Raw genomic sequence first — 22,063 nt, 5'->3', positions numbered from 1 at the left:
TCACTTCCTTCCATATACCAATTGTTGTGTATACTCTGTCCACATAGCTGGTGACTTGACATCCTGCTCATTGTTGCTACTTAGATTCTTATTCATCTTGAAAACTTTTATTGACACGTATGAGATGACTGCATAGTAAAAGAAAAGTCAGTAAATTGAGTCTTTTCTGCTGGATTTGTCAAGTAGCAGTTTGCTTGACTTTGTATTAGTTTAGCCATTTGACCAACATGAACTGTTTGTTATTAATTGTATCTGAACTGATATCCCCTTCAAAATAAAAGCTCCAATAACAGGAGGTCAAGGATTGATGATAAGTTGAAGTGATTGCAGTAAATTATGGCCATATTTTGATTAACTGTGGGACAAATACTGGAAAAGCATTTTACTTCCATATCTGATGGAACAAAATCTAATGTGTTTGGAAAGCTTATAAGCATTAATTTTATTAAAAATATTGAGTTAATTTGTGTTCACGTGTCATGTGTATTACTGGGAAACAAAACATTTAAAGTGCCCTTTCACCTTATGCTCAGAAAGCTCTCATGACACCACCAACATTACATCTCCATTTTAATTTAGTCTTGTACTAATGGGAGCTTTGTGTTTGCATTCCAAGGAAAAAGATTAATTGAGACTATTCATATTAATTTCACAGTTTATTTTTATATCTGCCAGTAAGAATTTTATCCAATATCTGCTCCCAGTGTCAACTTCAAGCTGAGAAAGCAGTCACTTAACTTTGTATAGAATGTTCCTTAAAGATGTATAATTTTATAAAATTTGTTTCTTCGTTGATGGTGGATAAATGTTTGACCTATCAAGTTGTTTGGATCTGTGCTATTTTTAAAGCTTATGAAAGTAACCATTCTCAAGTTTTTATGGTAAAAGGTAAGTGTTTAAGTGTGTTTGCTTCTGAACATAGTTGTGGAATAAACAAATCCTATGTTGATCTTTTGGCTACGGAGATGATAATCAAAGGTCATATACCAATATTTATCATTCAGCATTTGTCTGCTTTTTGTACTTGCTATGATGCATTCCTTTTCTTGGATGCACATTGATTATTACTCACAAGAACATAAGAAAATAGAAGCAGGAGTTGGCCATCAGATCACTCAAGCCTGCCCTGAAACTCAATGTGATCATGGCTGATCTATGCTGGCTTCAACTCCTCTTCTGTGTCAGTCAACCATAGCCCTCAATTCCTCAATCTTTCAAGTATTTATCTATCTTCACCTTGATTAAATCTAATGATCTGGCCTCCACCACACTTGGGCAGAGAATTGCAGAGATTCTTTGAGAGAAGAAATTTCTACACAGCTCAGTTTTAAGTGACCGTCTCCTTACCTCGTCCTCTTGTCGGTGACTCTCTTACTAGTGAAAACATCTCTGTATCTACCCTGTCAAGCCCTGTTAGGATTGTATATGTGTGAATAAGTTCACCTATCATTCAGCTAAACCCCAAGGAATACAAACCCAAACTGTTTAACTCTCTTGATAGGACATCACACTCATCCTGGGAATTAGCCTGGCAAATCTCATTTGGCCTGCCTCCAAAGCAATCCTTTTTTTAGTAAGGGAAACAAAACTGTGCAAGGTATTCCAGGTGTGTCCTCACCAACACCTTGTACAAATGTAACAAAACCTCCCTATTTGCAGATATATTTAATCTCTCCCTGCTTCAATCTCAAGTTCCCACCTGCTTTAAGAAGACCATTATCATCCTGGTACCAAAGGAAAGCAAGGTAACATGCCTTAATGACTACCGACCAGTGGCTCTGACATCCACCATCATGAAGTGCTTTGAGAGGCTGGTCAGGGCACACATCAATTCCAGCCTCCCAGACAACTTCAAACCACTGCAATTTGCCTATCGCCGAAACAGGTCTACAGCGGACGCCATCTCCCTGGCCCTACACTCAGTTCTGGAGCATCTGGACAGTAAAGACACCTATGTTAGACTATTGTTTATTGACTACAGTTCCCCCTTCAATACTAAAATTCCAAGCAAACTCGTCACCAAACTCCGAGACCTAGGACTCAACACCTCCCTCTTTAACTGGACCCTTGACTTTCTGACCAACAGACCGCAATCAGTGAGGATAGGCACCAATACCTCCAGCATGATAATTCTCAACACTGGTGCCCCACAAGGCTGTGTCCTCAGCCTTCTACTCTACTCCCTATATACTCATGACTGCGTAGCCAGATTCTGCTCTAACTCCATCTACAAGTTTGCAGATGATACCACCGTAGTAGGCCGTATCTCAAATAATGATGAGACAGGATACAGGAAGGAGATAGAGAGCTTCGTGACATGATGTCATGACAAAAAACTTTCCCTCGATGTCAACAAAACAAAAGAGCTGGTCATTGACTTCAGGAGGGGAGGTGCTGAGGTTGAGAGGGTTGAGAGCTTCAAATTCCTAGGAGTGAACATCACCAATAGCCTGTCCTGGTCCAATCACGTAGATGCCACAGCCAAGAAAGCTCACCAGTGCCTCTACTTCTTCAGGAGGCTAAAGAAATTCGGTATGTCCCCCTTGACACTCACCAACTTTTATCGATGCACCATAGAAAGCATCCTGTCTGGATGTATCACAGCTTGGTATAGCAACTGCTCTGCCCAGGACCGCAAGAAACTGCAGAGAATTGTGAACACAGCCCAGCACGTCATGGAAACCAGCCTCCCCTCCATGGACTCTATCTTTACCTCTTGCTGCCTTGGTGAAGCAGCCAGCATAATCAAAGACCCCACCCACCGCAGACATTCTCTCTTCTCTCCTCTGCCATCAGGCAGAAGATACAGGAGCTTGAGGGCACATACCACCAGGCTCAAGGACAGCTTCTATCCCAATGTGATAAGACTATTATACAATGAGATGGACTTATACAATGAGATGGACTCTTGACTTCACCATCTACTTTGTTGTGACCTTTCACCTTATTGTCTACCTGCACTGCACTTCCTCTGTAGCTGTGACACTTTACTCTGTACTGTTATTGTTTTCACCTGTACTACATCAATACACTCTGTACAAACCAATGTAACTGCACTGTGTAATGAATTGACCTGTACGAACGGTAGGCAAGACAAGTTTTTCACTGTACCTCGGTACAAGTGACAATAATAAACCAATATCAATACCAATAAACTAATACCAATATTTTTCAACTCCAATATCTTCACAATAAAGGCCAAAATGTCATTTGTCTTCTTAACTACTTGTTGGACCTGTCTAGTAATTTTTTATGATTCATACACTAGTCACTTAGTAACATAGTCAAACATCACAAATTTAGTGTGTCATTTCCTAAGTCCAAATCTACTGTATGTACTTCCCCTTTGAATTGAATGTAATCCAAGAAGGCTTTCATTTTAGACTATTGAAAGTTTTGCCACCGAACATTTGCTTTACTTTACACCATATTTTTAAAACTTGACATGATTCAATAGAAATTAAAGATACTTGTAAGCAGAGCAATAATGTTTTTCCTTCTTGCAAAAAAACTTTGACAAATTGGTATGGTTAGCCCCAATATTTTACACATTTTCTTCCACAATCAATAGTTACTTACTGTTTAAGAAAAATATATCAGATACAACTTTCAATGTCACTGAAGGTGCTTTCATTTTCTTATGACCATATGCTATTACAGCTCACTGTACCACTAGTCATACCTATATCTTATGTGGAAAGAATTAGTGAAATAAAATCTATTTAGAAGTATTTCTAGTGGTTTTTAGAAATGTGAAATTTTTGTATTTTCACATTGTGCTTGTGATAGATATTGTTTTGCTTTATGAGAAGACTTCTCATTTATTTACTAAATCTATATTGACCAAAAAGAAAGCTACCACAATCATTCTCAGCAGATTTAATAGGTTTGCAAAATGGTCAATGGTATTGTGGAGATACTATACAGGAAAATCCAGCTCATGTCTTTCTTATGTAATGGCCTGATTTGCATGATGAAGTATGACCAGTGTTCTTTCAAGGTAATGTTCACCTTAATGGTTGGATAGTGTGCATATCTCATTGTCTGACACCAATGTGATCTTCCAGCTTAAATTATTGAACATTCACCAGCACAATATGTTGAAGGGTAGTGTATGGAGCCTTTCTGCAGATGTGGGCTGTGGACACTGATTTTCAAGCCAGGCATTCCTAAGCAGCTGACCAAAGCAGCTTGATAAATCCCAATTTATCACTATGCCTAATTAAGGGTTCTCATGGCAAAGGAAAATCCAACCAAGAAAAAGACTAATCATGCCTAATGTTCATCTCAGAAAAAAGTAACAGATACATTAGAGGCTGAGTTAAAAACATACCTCCACTTACCTTTAAATTCTGCAGGACTTTCTTAGGCCATTTAAAGGTTATGTCACCTACAGCTTCTCATGAAACCTCCATCCAGCTGGGTTTCCGTGGTTGTTTTGGGGATCTGGCATCCAGTATGCCCACAGAGTAGAAGATGATATGGTGCCCTTTCTTCTGTGTAGATCCCACTTATTTTAAAATGGCACTTCTGATAAATGTAGAGAGCCTGATAGGAACACACAAGGTGGGCCACAACCAGGGTCCATAAGGCAGAACTGATTTCCACCTGATTTTGCATCAAGAATGTTTAGCGTGAAGATTGCTGAATGGTTTAAGCAATTTGTTTAAGTGATATGGTATTTTACCACAGGCAAAGGAATGTCAAATGTGTCAAGTTAAATCTCTTTATTGACAGGTTGTCCTTTCCATTACTGAATCCTTCAGTTCCAATTTCAAGGAAGCTTAGATGAGCACCAATCATGCGTACTATAATCTGTTTTTTTTTTATTGGTTTATCACTTAAAGAAAGACAGTCATCACATGGTTATAACTGTTTCTGCTTAACTCTTACCTTCTCAGTTTGGCTGTAAACATAAGTCATTGTAGAATGGGGTTCTTCTGATCTTGTAGATGAACTTGGAGGTGAGACGGATGAACTGTATGTGGTCTGCCCAATTAGTTGTTCCAGTAACAGCTCCTGGACAAGATGCCATTTTACTTAGAAATCATATTTGACACACTATTTAATGAAAGAGCATATAGGCAGCATCACAATTAGAAGAGCTAGGCTGCAGATATGAAAAGAACTCCCAGATGGAACAATCTTGTTATATTTTGCTACACCAAAGTTACAGAGCAGCTTTCTTTAAACCACTGCAGATTGCAGTTCAATGAAGAGCCCCTTTATTATAGGCATTTATTACCTTGGTGGATATTCTGCTATGTCAAGTTGGGAAAGATTGAGAGGATTGTTAACAGAACCGACACGAAAAGTTAACTCTTCCTCTCCTTCTGCTGAACATTTTCTGTGAAGTGACACATTTCAGCAGAAGGGGCAGGTAGAGACAGTGTAAACCAAAATGGCACTATTCTAAAAGATATGTAGAAACATCAGGAGCTGGCATAAAGGATCTGTGCACGTATCTCTGAAATAATTGAGCGTGTAGTAAGGACAACATATGGGACCCTGAGCGTTATAAATATAGAGTACAGATGTGGGGAGGTTATGTAGAATGCTTATAAAATACTTATTAGATGGGCAGGCACAGTAGTGTAGTGGTTAGCGTAACACTTTACAGCGCCAGTAACCCGGGTTCAATTCCGGCCACTGTCTGTAAGGAGTTTGTATGTTCTCCCTGTGTCTGTGTGGGTTTCCTCTGGGTGCTCTGGTTTCCTCCCACATTCCAAAGACGTATGGATTAGGAAGTTGTGGGCAAGTTATGTTGGTGCCAGAAGCATGGCAACACTGCGGGCAGCCCCCAAAACACTCTACCTTAAAGATGCATTTCACTGTGTGTTTCGATGTACATGTGACTAATAAAGAGACCTTATCTTAGATTACATAAAGAGTATTGCATCAAGAAGAGAAGTGACTTTAAAGGGATTTAAATGATGTATAAGAAGGATAGGAAAGGTTAAGCAAGGCAATTAATGGGCAGCCCATTACTATGGGGAGTTTAGAGGAGCATATGAATGTTATATTCTATGTTCTATGTAATGGAGAGGGTGCAGAAGAGCTTTACTCAGATAGTTTTGGAGTAAGAGATATCACCCCCAAGGTTAGATGGGAAAAGCTGGGCTTGTTTTCCTTGGAGCAAACAAGAGGTGTACAAATTTGTGGGGGTTTTAGGTAGGGTATATAGAGAGAAGTTAGTTCCCATTAGATGATGGTTCAAAAACTGGGGTGGGGAAAGATAAATTCAAAGTAAAGGCAAAAGATATTGGAGATTATGAGGAAAACCTTCCTTACATAGAGAGTGGTAATGATCTGGAACTCACTGCCTATAAGACAAGTGGAACAGATCAATCAGTGTCTTCAAAAAAGAATTGGATAGGAACTTGAGGAAACATTATTTATAGGACCATAGGGAATGTACAGGGCATTGGGACTGAAGGAATTGTTTCACAGTGAGCCTGCATGAACACAGAATTATCTATTTCTGTGCCATAACATTTCTATTACAATTCACAGCATTTTGCTTTAGTATTTTCACTATGATCATCATCACAACAGCATCAATACAAATGAAATGCCCACATAAATGTTATGAATACTATAGGTGGGAATTTTAACTCAGACTGAGTGAGTGACTAATCTATATTGATGTGGGTCTGGAGAAACATACAAACCAAGCCAGGTGAAGACAACAGATTTCCTCCCCGAAAGAACTTTAGTGGGCCTGGTGGGCTTATAGAACAATCCAAGTTTCATGGCCACCATTACTGATGTTAGTTTTTATTAAAAATACCAGATATTTTCATTAAATTAACTGAATTTTAATTTCACAACTCCTATAGTAGAACTTGATCCGATGTCTCTGGATCATTAGTCCAGCCCTACTTTCCAGTAACTTAACCACTAATTAACCTTTTGCTCATTTAGTAGTTGAAACTGATAGAAGTCCAGATGCTGACAGCTGGGCAAAAAACTAACTGTTGGAACAAGGGATTTGGAGCGGTCAATTTTCTATGTAGGGAAGACTCTCAGAGGCAACATCTCAGGTCAGATATCTTTGCAAAGGTGTGGGGTGTAAAAGTAGGAAAGCTTTTCTACATCTGGACATGACCTCAGTGACACCACATCTGGAGTATTGTATGCAGTTTTAATCTCCTTATTTAAAGTAGGACAGCCTTATCCTTGAGTCAGTACTGAGATAGTTCTGGGTGTTGAAATGTTATCTTATGAGGAAAGATTAAGCAGATTGGGCCAATAATCGCTGGAGCTCAGAAGAATGAGAGATGAACTTACTGTAAGATTACATTCTGGGGTGTGTGACAGGGTGAATGTGGAATGGATGACTAGAACGAGGGATATTCTCTCATAGGTATTAAGTTGCCCACTTAAGATTGAGATGAGGTGGAATTTCTTCTCCTGGAGGTTCTAAATCTTTGGAATCTTCAGAGAACTGTGGATGCTAAGTTATTAAGTATATTGAAGACTGAGGTAGGCATATCTTCAGTCTTCAGAGGAATCAAGGGTACAATATTTTGCATATTTCCTTATGACATAGAAGGAGACCACTTTGGCCCATCTGGTCTGGCTGTCTCACGCAGCATTCCTATTTACCTCTTATTTTTCCTGGAACCTATTCTCCTCATATTCCAGTGAATTCCCCCAGATTCTACCACATAGGGTGACTTATGGGTTCAGGCAGGAAAGAGGAACTTATCTCAAGATCAGATCAGCCACAATAATATTGAAGAGCAGAGCAGATGAGAGGGGTCACGTGGTTGACTCCTGCCCTTATTTCTTATGTTTTTCTATTCTTATGGTCTGATGAAAGGTCATTGGCCTGAAACATCTCTCAACAGGTGCTACATGACCTGCTAGGAATTCAGGATTTTCTGCTTTTGGTTTTAGGTTGACAACCTCTGCATTATTTTGCTGTTGTACCTTTCCCATTGGACCTACGTGTCCCCCTGACTGCACAAGAGGAAGTCTTAGGCTTGCCTGGGGAAGCCTCTTTGGCTTTCAGATCTGATTGTGACTCTCACTGCAGACACCTGCTTCCTTCTGGGTTAAGATGGAATTGGGTTCTGTGAATGTAACAGAGCCATAATTTGCTTAAAGGTAAGAGGCTTCCATCTGAGTCAGACAAACATCTCCTGTGATTGGAAGATCTGGCATTTTAGAAGTAGATTGGAGAGAGACTAGATTGGGCACATAACCCTCTCTATTTTAACTCTTTCGCTGCTCGGACTCTGCCTGATGAGAGGACGTTAACATTCCCACTATCATGTTTATTTTACTAAACAGCCTACTCTCTCTGAAATTGTGCTGAGCACCTAGAACTTAAAAGAACATTATCTTGCCCACATGTTTGACATAAAATTTAAATTATAAAAACATCATTCAATCACTTACTTGCAACATTATCTTGCCACCTGGCCTTCTTTCGCTGAATAGATGGTGGATCTTCCTTTAAAGCATTGGCTTGATAATCTTCTGTGAGGTGGACAAGGTAAAACATAAATCTTCATTTTGGCATCCATCAGTAACTTCCAGTATAATTAAAACATCAAATAAGGTTCATTCAAAGCAAATTGAACTACAATAGTAGCAATAACAAATATTTGACATAATATTACATCAGTAGTGGTCTTTATATATAAACTGATATGACATTAAATATCCAATACTGATTAGAAAATCCTGATCGGGATGTAATAAATATCATGCAGTGCACAGGTATGTAAAATCCTTAGGAGATTAAAATCAGTGGAGGCATATTTTGCTGGCATTTAAATGTGTATTACAATTGAAAGGGATGTGCTTGATAATGAATTGATACAAGTTCATAGTCATTGCCCTGGTTTTTCAACGTGCAGCCATTTCTCTCCTGTTGAGCTGAATTTTTCACTCCAAAGATGAAAAGCAAAATAATTGTTTTATAAATCTACATGCACACCTACTTTACACACAATGGGGTTTGATGTTTTTCCAAAAACACAAGATCAAAGCTGCATAATTCAAAGGTGGATTTCCTAAGGGGCTTATTTAATCAGATATAGTCCCAAAAAGAAGTTTTAGTTGGTTAAACAATAAGTAGTTTTGAAAAGGTGCATATTTTGATTATATTTACTGCTACAGCTGTGACCTAAATGCACTTTAATACTTCCTATTTGGCTGTAATATTGTTGCTTTTCTGAAGCACTGTATGTTGGCAAACTTTACAATGTCAGTCTGTGTTTGAGAGAGAAAAAAATGTTGCAGAATTGGAGTGGGTAGATGCTGTATCAATAATAAAGATGAAACCAACATGAACACAACAAAGGCTCAGGAAATAGCACAAAGGAACCTCAATAGCAACAAATATAACAACAAAAAAGTTAGTTCTCAGGGAAAGCAATAAGCATAGGTAGAAGAGGGGAAATGCAAAAAATATGCAGACTCAGTCAAGAAAAAATAAAAATAAAGTTGTGAAATGCTGATTAACCTAAGGTGCTAACAATTAAAAAATATATTGGAAACAAGCTGGACCATGATTTTCCTCTGGAATAGGTTAACCACCAGGCGAGGTGGGTTGAATCTCTGCCTGTTGCTCTGCTTCAGCTGTGACTCTGGCCAGGTTAATTGGATTGGATTTGTTTAATGGGTAGCCCATGACTTTTACTGAATGATGCTGTGTCTGGAAAATGTGAAACTTAAAGTAGGACCGCAAAGACTTCAGAGAATATTGTAATTAAAAATATTGGATTGGATGTGAAGCATTCAGGTTCAGCAAAGGCTTGGTTATCCAATATTTTACAATCTGGCATGTTCCAGTAATTTGCATTTCAGAAACATTTCAACATGGTTCCCCTTCTGTAACTGGGTTTTATGTTGGGGCTATCTGGCACTTGGATGACCAAAGAGATAGATCACAAAATAAGGCAGGAAACAGAACTTATGACAGACAAAAACAGAAAATGCTGGAAACACTCAGTGGGTCAGGCAGCATCTGTGAAAAGAGAAACAGGGTTAATGTTTCAGGTTGAAGTACCTTCATCAGAATTGGAGCATCTTTGACTTGAAACATTATCTGTTTCTCTTTTCATAGATGTTGCCTAAACTGCTGAGTGTTTTCTGTTATTATTTCAGATTTCCAGCATCTGCAACTTTTTTTTGATTTTCATCAGCATCCATGTGGTGAATTTACTGAGTATAGTTTCAGAAGCTGCTGGGAGGGGCTCATGGTGCCATCGCTGTTAATTCTTCTTAATTTACTTGCATACAGTTTTTAAAAATATGATAATATGGAATATGGAAGCCATAGAGAGGGTGCAAAGGAGATTTACAAGGATGCTACCTGGAGTGCGGAGCATGCCTTATGAAAGCAGGTTGAGGGAACTCGGCCTTTTCTCCTTGGAGAGACGGAGGATGAGGGGGGACCTGATAGAGGTGTATAAGATGATGAGAGGTATTGATAGGGTAGATAGTCAGAGGCTTTTCCCCAGGGCTGAATTGGTGGCCACAAGAGGACATAGGTTTAAGGTGCTGGGGAGCAGATATAGAGGAGATGTCAGGGGTAAGTTTTTTACTCAGAGAGTGGTGAGTGCGTGGAATGGGCTGCCAGAAACGGTGGTGGAGGCTGATACGATAGGGTCTTTCAAGAGACTGTTAGATAGGTACATGGAACTGAGTAAAATAGAGGGCTATGGGTAAGCCTAGTAATTTCTATGGTAGGGACATGTTCGGCACAGCTTTGTGGGCCGAAGGGCCTGAATTGTGCTGTAATTGTTCTATGTTCTACGTTCTATGTATTCTTTTTACAACACAATACCTCTGTTGGATTTTATTGATTATCTGCATTATTTGATTAATTGGCATCTGTGAAGTCCAACACGTGCTGGATGATTGAGCTTTCACTGTATATGTGGTCATTATAGAGAATGGTGACTGTAGATGGAAAAATTCACATGGAGTCCGGGGTTTTAGCTTCAGAACAAACTTCCTTTATTACAAGCTGACATCAACAGGGGAGTCACTCGGCTTGGTATGAATGCCCACTGATCCAAAGTTTCTGTTGGTTTTATACTATTTCATACCTACTTTTTCCTCCCTTATCTTCATGCTCAGTGAATACAAAGAGCAAGGTAAATGATCTACAACATCAAGCTTCAATGCCCAGTACACCATATGGGCAGGATGCACTTCCATTTTTTCCTTCTACATACAATGCCCAGCTGCCCTTTCTGAAGGTTATGGGATGGTTGTTATGCTGTATCCAAGCATGTGGTTACTATAGGTTACTGGGTTAGTCTGAACTGGTTCCAGCCAGCCTTATCTGCCTCACCATGTGACCCTCTCCTTTGTCTCCCTATTACAGTGACCATCTTAACCTCTCTCTCAATAACCAGTAAAATGGCTGTGCTTCCATATTTCCACAGTACTACCCAGACTTAGAGGCCTAGAGTCAGTGGCAACCGTGGTACAAGTCAGCAAGTGCACACATCTTCCAAAGCCTTTCCTCAGTCATATGACTTACATATAAAGGAATGTTCAGTATGTGGTTGCCCATATTTCCTGCTCAGCTACAGTGGAACATTTATTTCAGCAATGGGGAAGGACAACACAACAGCCAGATTTCCTAGATTTTCTGCCTCCAGTTTGATATAACTGAGTGAGCTTCAGCCCCAAAGATTGCAAAAAAAATTTAAATAAAAAGGTGTAGGTTCTACTGCCTATGATTAAGCTCAAGTATCACAATGTTTACTATAGTTGCAGAAAAAGATATGGACCACTGAGGTATCAATAAACAATTGGAGAACAGGCAGTTTCAATGGGATGATAACAGATCTGGCCGGTTAAAGTTGAACAAAGGGAGGCCTTTTAGGAAGAGATTGTTTGGGTTCAATCAAAGTACATTCCAACAAAGGAAAAATGGTAGGGCAGTTAAAGCTGGAGTTCCTAAAGAGATAGAGAACAACATAAGGCAGAAACAAGGGCCTATGGCAGGCACATTAGCAGATAATGCTGGAAATTCTCAGCAAGTCAGGCAGTATCTATGGAAAGAGAAACAATATCAACATTCCAGAACTGAAATATCAATCTAAGCAATCATTCTTTCCACACATACAGTCTGTCCTGTTAAACGTTTACTGTATTTTCTGCTTTTATTTCACATTCCAGCATCAACAGTTTTTGTTTTGATTTTTATCGCCTCATAACAGACACCAGGTTAGTGACACAAGTGAGATGCTGGCTAACTAGAGGATATTCAGGTGGAAAGTGAAGAAGGAAATAAGATGGGTAAAGACAGCATGAGAAAAGCTTGGCAGCAAACATAAAATGGAGCCAAAATTTTTTTATAAGCATGTGAACAGTAAACAGGTAGCAAGGGGAGATTTGGAGCTGATTAGGAATCACAGAGGCAGAGGAACTGACTGAGTTACCACAGCAGTATTTTGCATTAGTCTTTGTCCATAAAGAAGATGCTGCTGGCACATTGGCTAAGGAGGATGTGGTTGAGATACTGGATGAGCAAGAAATTGATTAAGAGTAGGTACAAGAAGTGCCAGCTGCAGTTAATGTGGATAAATCAGCCAGTGCAGATAAAATGTATCCTGGGATATGAAGGGAAACAAAAATAGATTTTGTCCCTATTGTTCTGAACGTCTGTATGTATGGGCGGTTATGACTGAAAACTAGAACATTGCAAATATTCAACTTCTGTTCAAAAGAGAGCACGAGGATAAACACATCAACTGCAGACCAATTGGCTTAACTTTAAAAGTGGGAACTTTTTGGAAGTGAAGACCAGAGGCAGAATTAGCACTCACTGAGATAATATGGATTGCTCAGGGAAATATAGCATGACTTTATGAAATGCAAATCATGTTTAATGAACTTGGTAGAGTTTTTTAATAAAGTAACAGAGAGGGCAGATGATGGAAATGAAACTGATGTGATGTATGAGTAATTTCAAAATACATTTGATGAAGTGCTGCATGTTAAACTTATCATCAAGACTGTAAACCACTGATCTAAAGGGGCAGTGATAATTTTCCAGTTGCTTAGAAAATTGGCTGTGTGACAGACAACAGAATAGCAGTTGGTTGTTTTTTGGACTGGAGGAAAATATTCAGTGGTGCTCCCCAGGGTCAATATTGGGATTAGTTCATTTCTTTATACTAATGGTATAATTTTTATTTATAAACACAAAACTTGGAATCGTAGAGAACTATGAGGAAGATAGTAAGTGACTTCAAGAGGATTTAAACAGTTTGATAGAATAGGCAAACATGTAGCATATAACACAATAATTTAGTGGTTAATTTTGGTAGGAAGAATGAAGTAATATAAACTAGGGGGTGCAATTCTAAAAGGAGTACAGGAACAGAGAGATTTGGGGTTATGTATGCATAACTGGCAGCACAGGTTGAGAAAGTAGTTAAACAGGATGTATCCTTATAATAGAAGTGTATAATAGAAGGATGTATCCTTATAACAGTGTGCAAGAATACAGAAGTCAAAATGAATCGTTATCAAACACTGGAGTATTGTCTCCATTTCTGGTCATTGCACTTAGGAAAGATGTGAAAGCTTTAGAGAGATACTGAAGAGACATACAGACTGATCTCAGAGAAAAGAGGCTTAGCTATATGGGTAGACTGGACAAGCTGGACGTTCTCCTTGGAACTAAAGAAGTTTAGATATATTTGGTGGAACGGTCTAGAACAAGAGGGCATAGAATGAAGATGATTGGAAAAATATCAAGAGGTACAGCATTTAGATACCAGGGGAAATAGTGCATGGTATTTCAATTGTAGTATTTAGAAAGGGAACTGGGTAAGTCAACGAGAGGAAAAAAAATTGCAAGGTGTAGGGAGGGGGAGGTGAGATGGACTAGCCGAGATCTTGCATAGAGCTAGGATAGGCTCAATAGGCTGAGCAACCTTCTTTTGTGCTGTATCCCTTCTGTAATTCTGTGAACCAAGTTATATGATGGTCTCCAATAGTGATGCAATGATATCCAAAAATAGCGAAGCAATGACAAATAATAACTTTAAAGATTACTTCTTGTAACACATGCTGGTCCACATTCCCCAAAAGGGAAAGGAGGCAGCATAGGATTATTAATCAAGGGAGGTATCAGAGCAGTGTTGAGTCATGATACAGAGGCAGTGGAGACTAACACAGAATTGGTTTGGGTTGAAATCATGAATAGCAGGGGAAAGACGACATGGATGGGAGTAGTCTATAAACCCCAAAAATGAGACTTCTTGATAAGGCAGGCATAAATGGAAAACATCCAGGACATGTTTGATGGGAACTACAACTGTCATGGGAGATTTTAATCTACAGATTGTTTAGACAAACCAAACTGACAAGGGTATCATGGAAGAAGAATATGTGGTGTGTCAGGGATTGCTTTGTAGAACAGTATGTTACAGAACTTACCCAGTAACAGGCTATTTTAGATTTTGTCACGAGTAATGAGAAAGGATTAATAACAGATCTTGTGGTTAAAGATACCCAGGAGGTAGTAGCTACAATATGGTAGAATTCCCAATGCAGTTTGTGGGTCAACACTGCAGGACCAAAATCACTGCCTTCAAGTTAAATAAGGGCAATATGAAGATGGAGTTGTCTAACGTGGATGGGGAAAATAAGCTACGAGACAGATGAACAGTGAGAAATATTCAAACAGCTGGTCCATGACACTCAGCAGGAATTTATCCCAATTAGAACGAGCGATTCCATGAGAAAGAGGCATAACTGTGCTTAACAAAGGAGGTCAAGGATAACATTAAATTTCAAAGTAGGGCATACCAAATGGCAAGGGCTTGTGGTAGACAGAGGACTGGGAAGTTTTTAGGACCCAGCAGTGAAAGACTAAAAAGCTCATAAAAATGGATAAAGTTAATTTTTAGAAAAAACTAGCATGTAATATCAAAACAAACAGTAAACATAGGTTTCTATGGATATATAAAGAGGAAAATGGCGGGTGAATTAATAACAGAAAATAAAAGAAATTGCAGATATGGTAAACTAGTCTTTTGCCCTGCAAATACACCTAGAATGGCAGATGGGCCAATTTCAAATAACATGGAGGAAATTGTAAGATTCCCAAACACAAGGGATAAAGTGTTAGAGAAACTCATGGGGTTAAAGGCAGACGAATCGCTGGGAACCAATGGCTTGCACCCAAGGGTTTTAAAGGAAGTGGCTTCAGAGATAATTGACTCATTAAACCCATTAGTTGGAATTTTTTGAAACTCAGTAAATTCAGGGAGGATGTCAGAAATTGGAAAACAGCCTTTGCAGTTTGTGTCAGAACTGGCTGGTTGTAATGTAAGGTCATCCATCTGAAACATTAGTTCAGTCTTTCTCACTCTAAAAATGCTATCTGGGAATTTCCAGTATTCTCTTTTATTTCACATCTCCCAGCAACTGTTGAAATCTGTGTGTCACATTCTAGCATTGTATTTTTTCTCTCTCTACTGCCCTTATTCATCTCCATCTATCTTCACTCTTCCCAACAGAACAGTTATCATCAGCAAGTATTCATCACAACAGCATTTGAGTCACCTGCACAATCTTGGTTTCCACCCTGTCACAGACACTTCCTTTGTTCTCTCTAACTTTTCCTGTCTCTGCAACTTAAAATGAACTTGTTTTCTCAATTTTCCAATTCCGATGTATGGTCATCAGCTTGAAACATTAATTCTATACCTCTTTCCACAGATGCTGCCTGATCTGCTAATATCTCCAGTATTTTCTGTTTTTATTTTAGAATGACTAGCTCAATGGCAGAAAATACACAGTGTTTCTTTTTCATACAAAACTAAAGGATGAATAATTGCTTAAGTATAAGCTTCATGTGATGGAGCAAAATGATCTCAATATGTCGACACATCCATTGCACAAAGTAATTGTTAGACCAGATTTGGAATATTGTGTATATTTATGGACTCCTTGCTTTCACAATGAGGGACGTCATAGCCCTGGGACAGCATGTTGTTGGTTTACCAGAAAGATGTCAAGAATTCAGACACTGAGTTATTAAAAAAAACTAAGACAACATGCTGCAAAAATTGAAGGGGGATTAAATAAAGGTACCCAAATGGTGAAAGGACTAAATCAATAAACATGTTATTTTCATTGGTAGGCAAATCACAGGCTAAATTTCAAGTTAAACACCAGACATATAAAGAGAAAAATATGAGAAAATATTCTCACTCCAAGTTGTCAGTTTACACAACTTTCACAAATGTTGATTGATGTTAAATAAATTGCAGCATTCGAAAAAGTACTGGAAAATTATGTCAATTATAGTATAGTAGAGAGAAAGCACGAAAATGTGAACGTGTTTAGGGAGAAAATAGAGAAATTGTCCTCTATAAAAATCAGTCTTTGGGAGGGGCCTCAATTCAACAAAAGAATAAACAGGCTTTCTCTTATTCCAAATGTGCATATCCATACCGAACAATTATGTTATTGTTTTACCCTATTGCTGGCTTGAAGCTGCACTTACACCATGATCTTAATGTGAATTAAGATTAGAAACAGGGTAACTCACTTTTCTTTACTTTGATTGATCACCAGATTGAGTATTCAAGTTCTTAGATTATTACACAAAATTGCTTCATGTTGATTTTATAGTGCAGTATTTGTTGCCTTCAGCAACCCGTTAACTTGATGGGTGTAATTCAGAGTTTGCCCACTAGGTGAAAGCTTTGCTAATATTGTAGTCAAAACTCATCCTAAGAAACATTCAGAGACCATAGATGCCAATGTTAAGGATTTAATAAAAAGATTCAGCACTAAATTTACATCAGCCATTAAAAAAGCAATTTGTAAACCTAGATTCAGATTGCACTGAACTTGTTTCAAAACATAAATAACTTAATAAAGCCTGCTGATTGGGGTCAAATACAGATATGCTTCCAACACTATAATATAATGTGGATATCTTGGTTCATTCTGACGTGTTGTATCTTTGCATAAGTGGCCACTTTAGAAATAAATCATTGTTGGGTTTGAATCACAATTACAAATTTCAAAACTAACAGATTCATTTTAGTATTTGCCAACCAGATCTCTATCCCAGCTGTGTGCTGTAAACTAATTCAGTGCGAATTAGTTTATAGCACACAAGCCCCAGCTCAAATTCCATTTACAGCTTAAAGTTTAGAATAATTAATAAATTCCCCTTCAAGCATCATTACAAACATATAAAACATGCATCCTGCTCTTCCTATGTTTTAGCTCAGTCTCTTTTCTTAAGACACCAGAATCACTCTTCATTACCCAGACACATGGCCAATTCACTTGGTTCCTCCTGTTTCATGCAAAAAACTTCCATTTATTATAGGAACTCTTCTGTCCCCTGCGGGCAGTGAGGCATTTTTGAGGGTTAGTCTCTGTTGCAGTATTAGACTCACAGCAGACAACTTCTACACAGTAACTGCCCAAAAGTAGCAATCTGATAATGACCAGTAATATGTAATTGTGGGATCAGTGTTTTTCAGGAAAAGCAGACAAGGTCTCTGGTCCTCTTCAAAATATTCTATGGTAAATTTCAAACCACATGAGAGTGCAGATGGCTTAACATCGCTTCTGAATGATGCCTCTTCTGATGGTACAGCATTCCCTCAATACAGCATGAGATATTTAGCCTAGATCTTTGGGTTCAAGTTTCTGGAGCAGAAACCACAACTTCTTGACTTACAGATGAGCGTTATGACAACTGAGGCATAGCTGGCATCATGCTTGCTTTATTCACATCTGAAAACATAGCATATGCTCAGATGCCTGTGATTCACATCAAACATTCTTCAAGCATTAATAAGAGAGGGGCTAAGTGAGAGAAATCAGACGTGTATAACATTAGGATACCAATATCTCTGTCCACTTCATTTTTTCAACTGTTTTCATGGGAAACTACTCCTCAGAAACTCAATGCCTTTTTAATTAAAAAGATCCCCTTTCTTCATTATTTGTAAAATAAGTTTCCATTTCACTTTCCATGTCAGTCATTCTGTTCAGGAAGTACAGATTGTCCTTAAAATTCCGGTCTCCGTGTCTTTTGAAATCCCCAAGTACAGGGCAGCCGTGGAAGTGGAAAGTAATTAGAGCTTTAAACTAACGGATACCATTAAGAGATAACTGTGGCCCTCCCACTTACCACTGTTAATAAGACTGTTAGAAAAAAACAATGTAAATGGTATTTCTACTTATTTCTAAAATACCATCAACTTATTACAGGGTAAAAGGCAAAATATCAAAAAGCTTTATTTTCTGAATCAAAATAAAATTTGCTTGGTCTATCTGGGTGAAAATATTCTTCCCAGGGATAGAGCAGCATTCCCCAGTCCATTAACACAGTCCCAAGTCAAGGCCTGCTTCACAGTCACATCCTTCCTGCCCAAGACGTCCAAATCCTTTCTAAGAGGAAGCGGCCGCCCATCCTTTCATGTTACAGTGTTCTGCCAGAAAGAATTTTCAAAGTGCAGATCACGCACTTTACCCCCTCGAAAGGAAGAGAAACGTTAGCACCCATCTAAGACACCATCTGTTTCTTTTCATCCAGGATTTACACATCCACATATTCTTCCCAAAGACCTTTAAACCCATGTTCCAGTGGATTGGCTCCGATCAGTTTATCGCGAATCTTCAACCTTTGGGCTCAAGAGCAGCTGAGGAAGGAGACTGTCCAGGTGGAAGTCTCAACCTACTCTCTCCAAGCGTCTCAGTGTTACTCCAAGAGCCCAGAGATTGGTGGGCCCCTCTGAGAAACGGGAAAGGCGGCTCAGGGAAAACAGCAAACTCTTTGCAGAGCCTGGGAGCTTCACTCCCCCTGTATAAACCCGATTATATCTCTCATGATTAAGCTGTTGCTGTCATTAAGGAACAAGAGTGGGAGGCACTTTATTCTGGGCAATTCTGCCTCTTGCGTTGCTAGACAGAGACACTACGAAAAATGACACTAAACAATTTGCTCCCTAGACGCGCCCAATCAAACACAGCACAGTTGGCAGATTGCCCATACGTTGACATTGGGAGAGCACATCCGCTTGTTTTTCGTGATCTAACATCTCTGGATTGGAGAACTTCAGACCTACAAGTTCATTAGAAACCCCACATTTTAAATCAGCTTTACGTTGAGGATGTACCCGACCATATCAAGAGCAGATCCTCCCCTAACTGTTACCTCCCCAGAGTGATTTGCCTGCGACCCTCGGTTGTACTTGTTGGTGAATTATACATAATAGCATTACAGCAAGATTTATAACTTTTAATTTATAGATATTTCCAGAAGTTGGGAGCACATATACTGTGCCGTATTTATGATATCAAAGTAGTCTTGTAACGTAGCATCAATCATGATTATAAGCCATAAAATTAGAGCAAGATTTCTAATTTATGGATATTTCCAGAAGTGGAGAGCACACATTCTGTGCTTTATTTGTGAAATCAAAGTAGTCTTGTAATGTAATGATTATTCAATCAGAAGAATTTGAGGAATGTAACAACTGGACACATCTGGCCTCACCCACTTCAACACAGCCAGTTGTCAGGACCTCACCTTGAGTTGGACAAATGCTCAGTGTAACCGGCTTCCTGTTCTCACCGAGCTGGTATCTGAGCCAGCTATCGTAGTACTTCGTCTCGGCCTTCACTATCGCCAAGTAGCCCATCTTTTTGAGGTACATTTTCTGGTGGGCTAGGCCGAGAAGGCCTGGTTGGTCGTCATAGCATTTCCATCGCAGTGCCCCGGCGCAGTCCTGCAGCGTTAAGGTGTGAAAGTGCAGGGACGTGGGGTTGACCAGTGTCAGGCACTGACCCTGCTGCAGGAGGCGCAGTTTGCCCTGCTCCGTCCACTCCCATTGTTGCCAGCGGTTGGTCATGTTGCAGGTGCCAACCAACACCTTCACACTGTTGGCCAACAAGCACTGTTGCTTCCGATCATGCATGATCAGGAATCCATCTGCATGGAAACACAATCAACACGGTTAAATCACCATGTGCTTCCGTTACCTATTCAAAGACTAGAACAGCATCAAGCAACATCACAATAAAGAACTGTACCTAGTCATTAAACTGCCATTAAAAATCTTGCGTTGCTTCCACTATAATGGCTTCATTCTTCATCCAACAGTTAGTCTTTTTTCAATATATTGGGAGCACTTTTCAATAGATTTCAGAATATTGAAGTGAATCGCCTCTTTGTAATTATTTGACAAAAGCCACATCCTATTTCTTACATTTAGCTTCAAGTAGTTGGCATCAGTTTCAGATCATTAAACCTCGGGAGTCCGCAAGGTCAAGGAAACTGCGGCCAAGAACCCAATCATTCCACTGAAGGTCTCCTTTCTCCCTTCCTTCCCCAGCCCCATCCGGAGTTTCCACCCGGTGAAACAGTGGGCAAATTGGGGCAGATTGCTTGATAACTTGTCCCGAGTGGCACTGATCTGGTATTCCCAGAACGCGGGCAAGCATCTCCCCTGCCCCCACCCATGTGCTAAAGTGGAATTAATTTAAAATCATTCTAAATGTGACGGCTGATCCCTTTCACAGACCAACGAGCAGAATCTGTCAAGGACATAACCGGAAGGCATCAGTATTACTTTTATTGATAACGCCAAATCTAACAATCGCAAATCAGATGCTCCCATCTCACAATGTGATCTATGTGCGGGTTTGATTGTGAGCGAGCTGTACGTTTGCGAAAAGCACGCATTTCCGTGCTGCTAACCCAGTACTTCTGGGAAGGACTAACACAGAATAACTAACACAGACCTCCATATAGCAGTGGAACAGTAGCAAATTTAATACTCACCAGATAAAGATAGTATCGCATGTGTAAAAGCCAATATGAAGAAACGAATATCCATTTTTTCACTTTATTCGTGTAACGAAGTTACATGCTCCCACACAGCACCGATGGCTGGCGCTAACCGTAGAAAGGAAATGTTCCTTTAGGGAAAAAAGTTAGTGACGACCACTTCCTTCTATTCAATTGTTGCTGGGTCTTTCATTCCACGGTGTCATTTCATGCGACTTCTCTGAAATCATCCCTCCCTCGTGGTAGGGCAAAATATAAAGCGACAGGGAGAGTACAGTTGCACAATCTTCTCTGATTTGGTTAAACTGTGATGAGGGTCAAAAATGAACAGTTCATTCGGGTTTGGGCTGTGACGCGATTGTCATAATTTATACAATCTGCAAGAAAGCAATTTACTGTAATTATACAGCAACGGGCTGCGTCTTACTTTCAACCCACCGAACAACACGGGCACTCCTTAACATGCCTCAGCCATTTAAACAAATTATTCACTTGCGACATTTTATAAATGGGATAGCTCCAAGTTACGGTGAAAAATCGACAGAACCTTACTGCAAGTTCAGAAAGGGCAGGTGCCCAAATTAGCGGACGGTACAATTTCTGGTGAATGTGAAGTGAATATTTCAGTTGATTAAACGTGAAAGTATACCAATGCCTAGTTCAGACAGCGATCTTTAAAAGTGATTTAAAAACCCTCATATCGAAACAGCTCACTAGCGTAGTTACAGTGACATTTGCCCAACTGTTTGTTGTATGTTATGCATAACAGTAAAGGATTAAGCAAACAATTCTGGGAGATGGATTTCAATGCAGCACAGTGAGACAGCCCTTCGTGGAAGATGACCCCTTAGACAAAATCAGCTTCTTTGTCGTTAATCGCCAGTAACGGTCTCTGCAGGGGCGCACTGGGAAATCTTGCATGGAAAAACGGTAGTATAACAGCAAAAATCTGAAATTAAAATGCTTGTGACATCTAGTAGGTCAGGCAGTATCTATGGAGAGAGAAACAGAGTTAACGTTCGAGGCTAAAGACCTGAAGAGTATTTTCATTCTGCTGCAGGAGCTATCTTTAAAAGCAATGTGACTGGTATCATTGCAACAGAGCTGGAGGGGTGTTTCCTGAGACTTTAGCTCTGATTTGCTTGACATTGTTACCAAACTAAGAAAATATTTTATTCCTCAGAGCTAACATTTTAGCCTGATGTGTATATTTTTCTCTTAAATGGACAATAGAATAAACTCCAAGTG

General features: G+C 39.4%; 1 protein-coding gene across 1 annotated transcript; it reads right to left on the bottom strand.

Moving 5' to 3' along the window:
- LOC127578566 (uncharacterized) lies at positions 1 to 20,990 on the bottom strand. The gene is made up of 4 exons (XM_052030715.1): positions 20,810 to 20,990; positions 19,556 to 19,957; positions 8,407 to 8,487; positions 1 to 128 (listed from the first exon to the last, which is right to left on the bottom strand). Exons 1-4 carry the CDS (start codon positions 20,862 to 20,864, stop codon positions 1 to 3), a joined length of 666 nt encoding a protein of 221 aa, XP_051886675.1. The 5' UTR covers positions 20,865 to 20,990.
- Positions 20,991 to 22,063: the final 1,073 nt, after the last annotated feature.

The sequence above is a fragment of the Pristis pectinata genome, chromosome 15 (assembly GCF_009764475.1).
Source record: "Pristis pectinata isolate sPriPec2 chromosome 15, sPriPec2.1.pri, whole genome shotgun sequence".
NCBI lineage: Eukaryota > Metazoa > Chordata > Chondrichthyes > Rhinopristiformes > Pristidae > Pristis > Pristis pectinata.
Note: the sequence above shows the minus strand (reverse complement) of the source record. Positions and strands in the feature narration are given on the sequence as shown.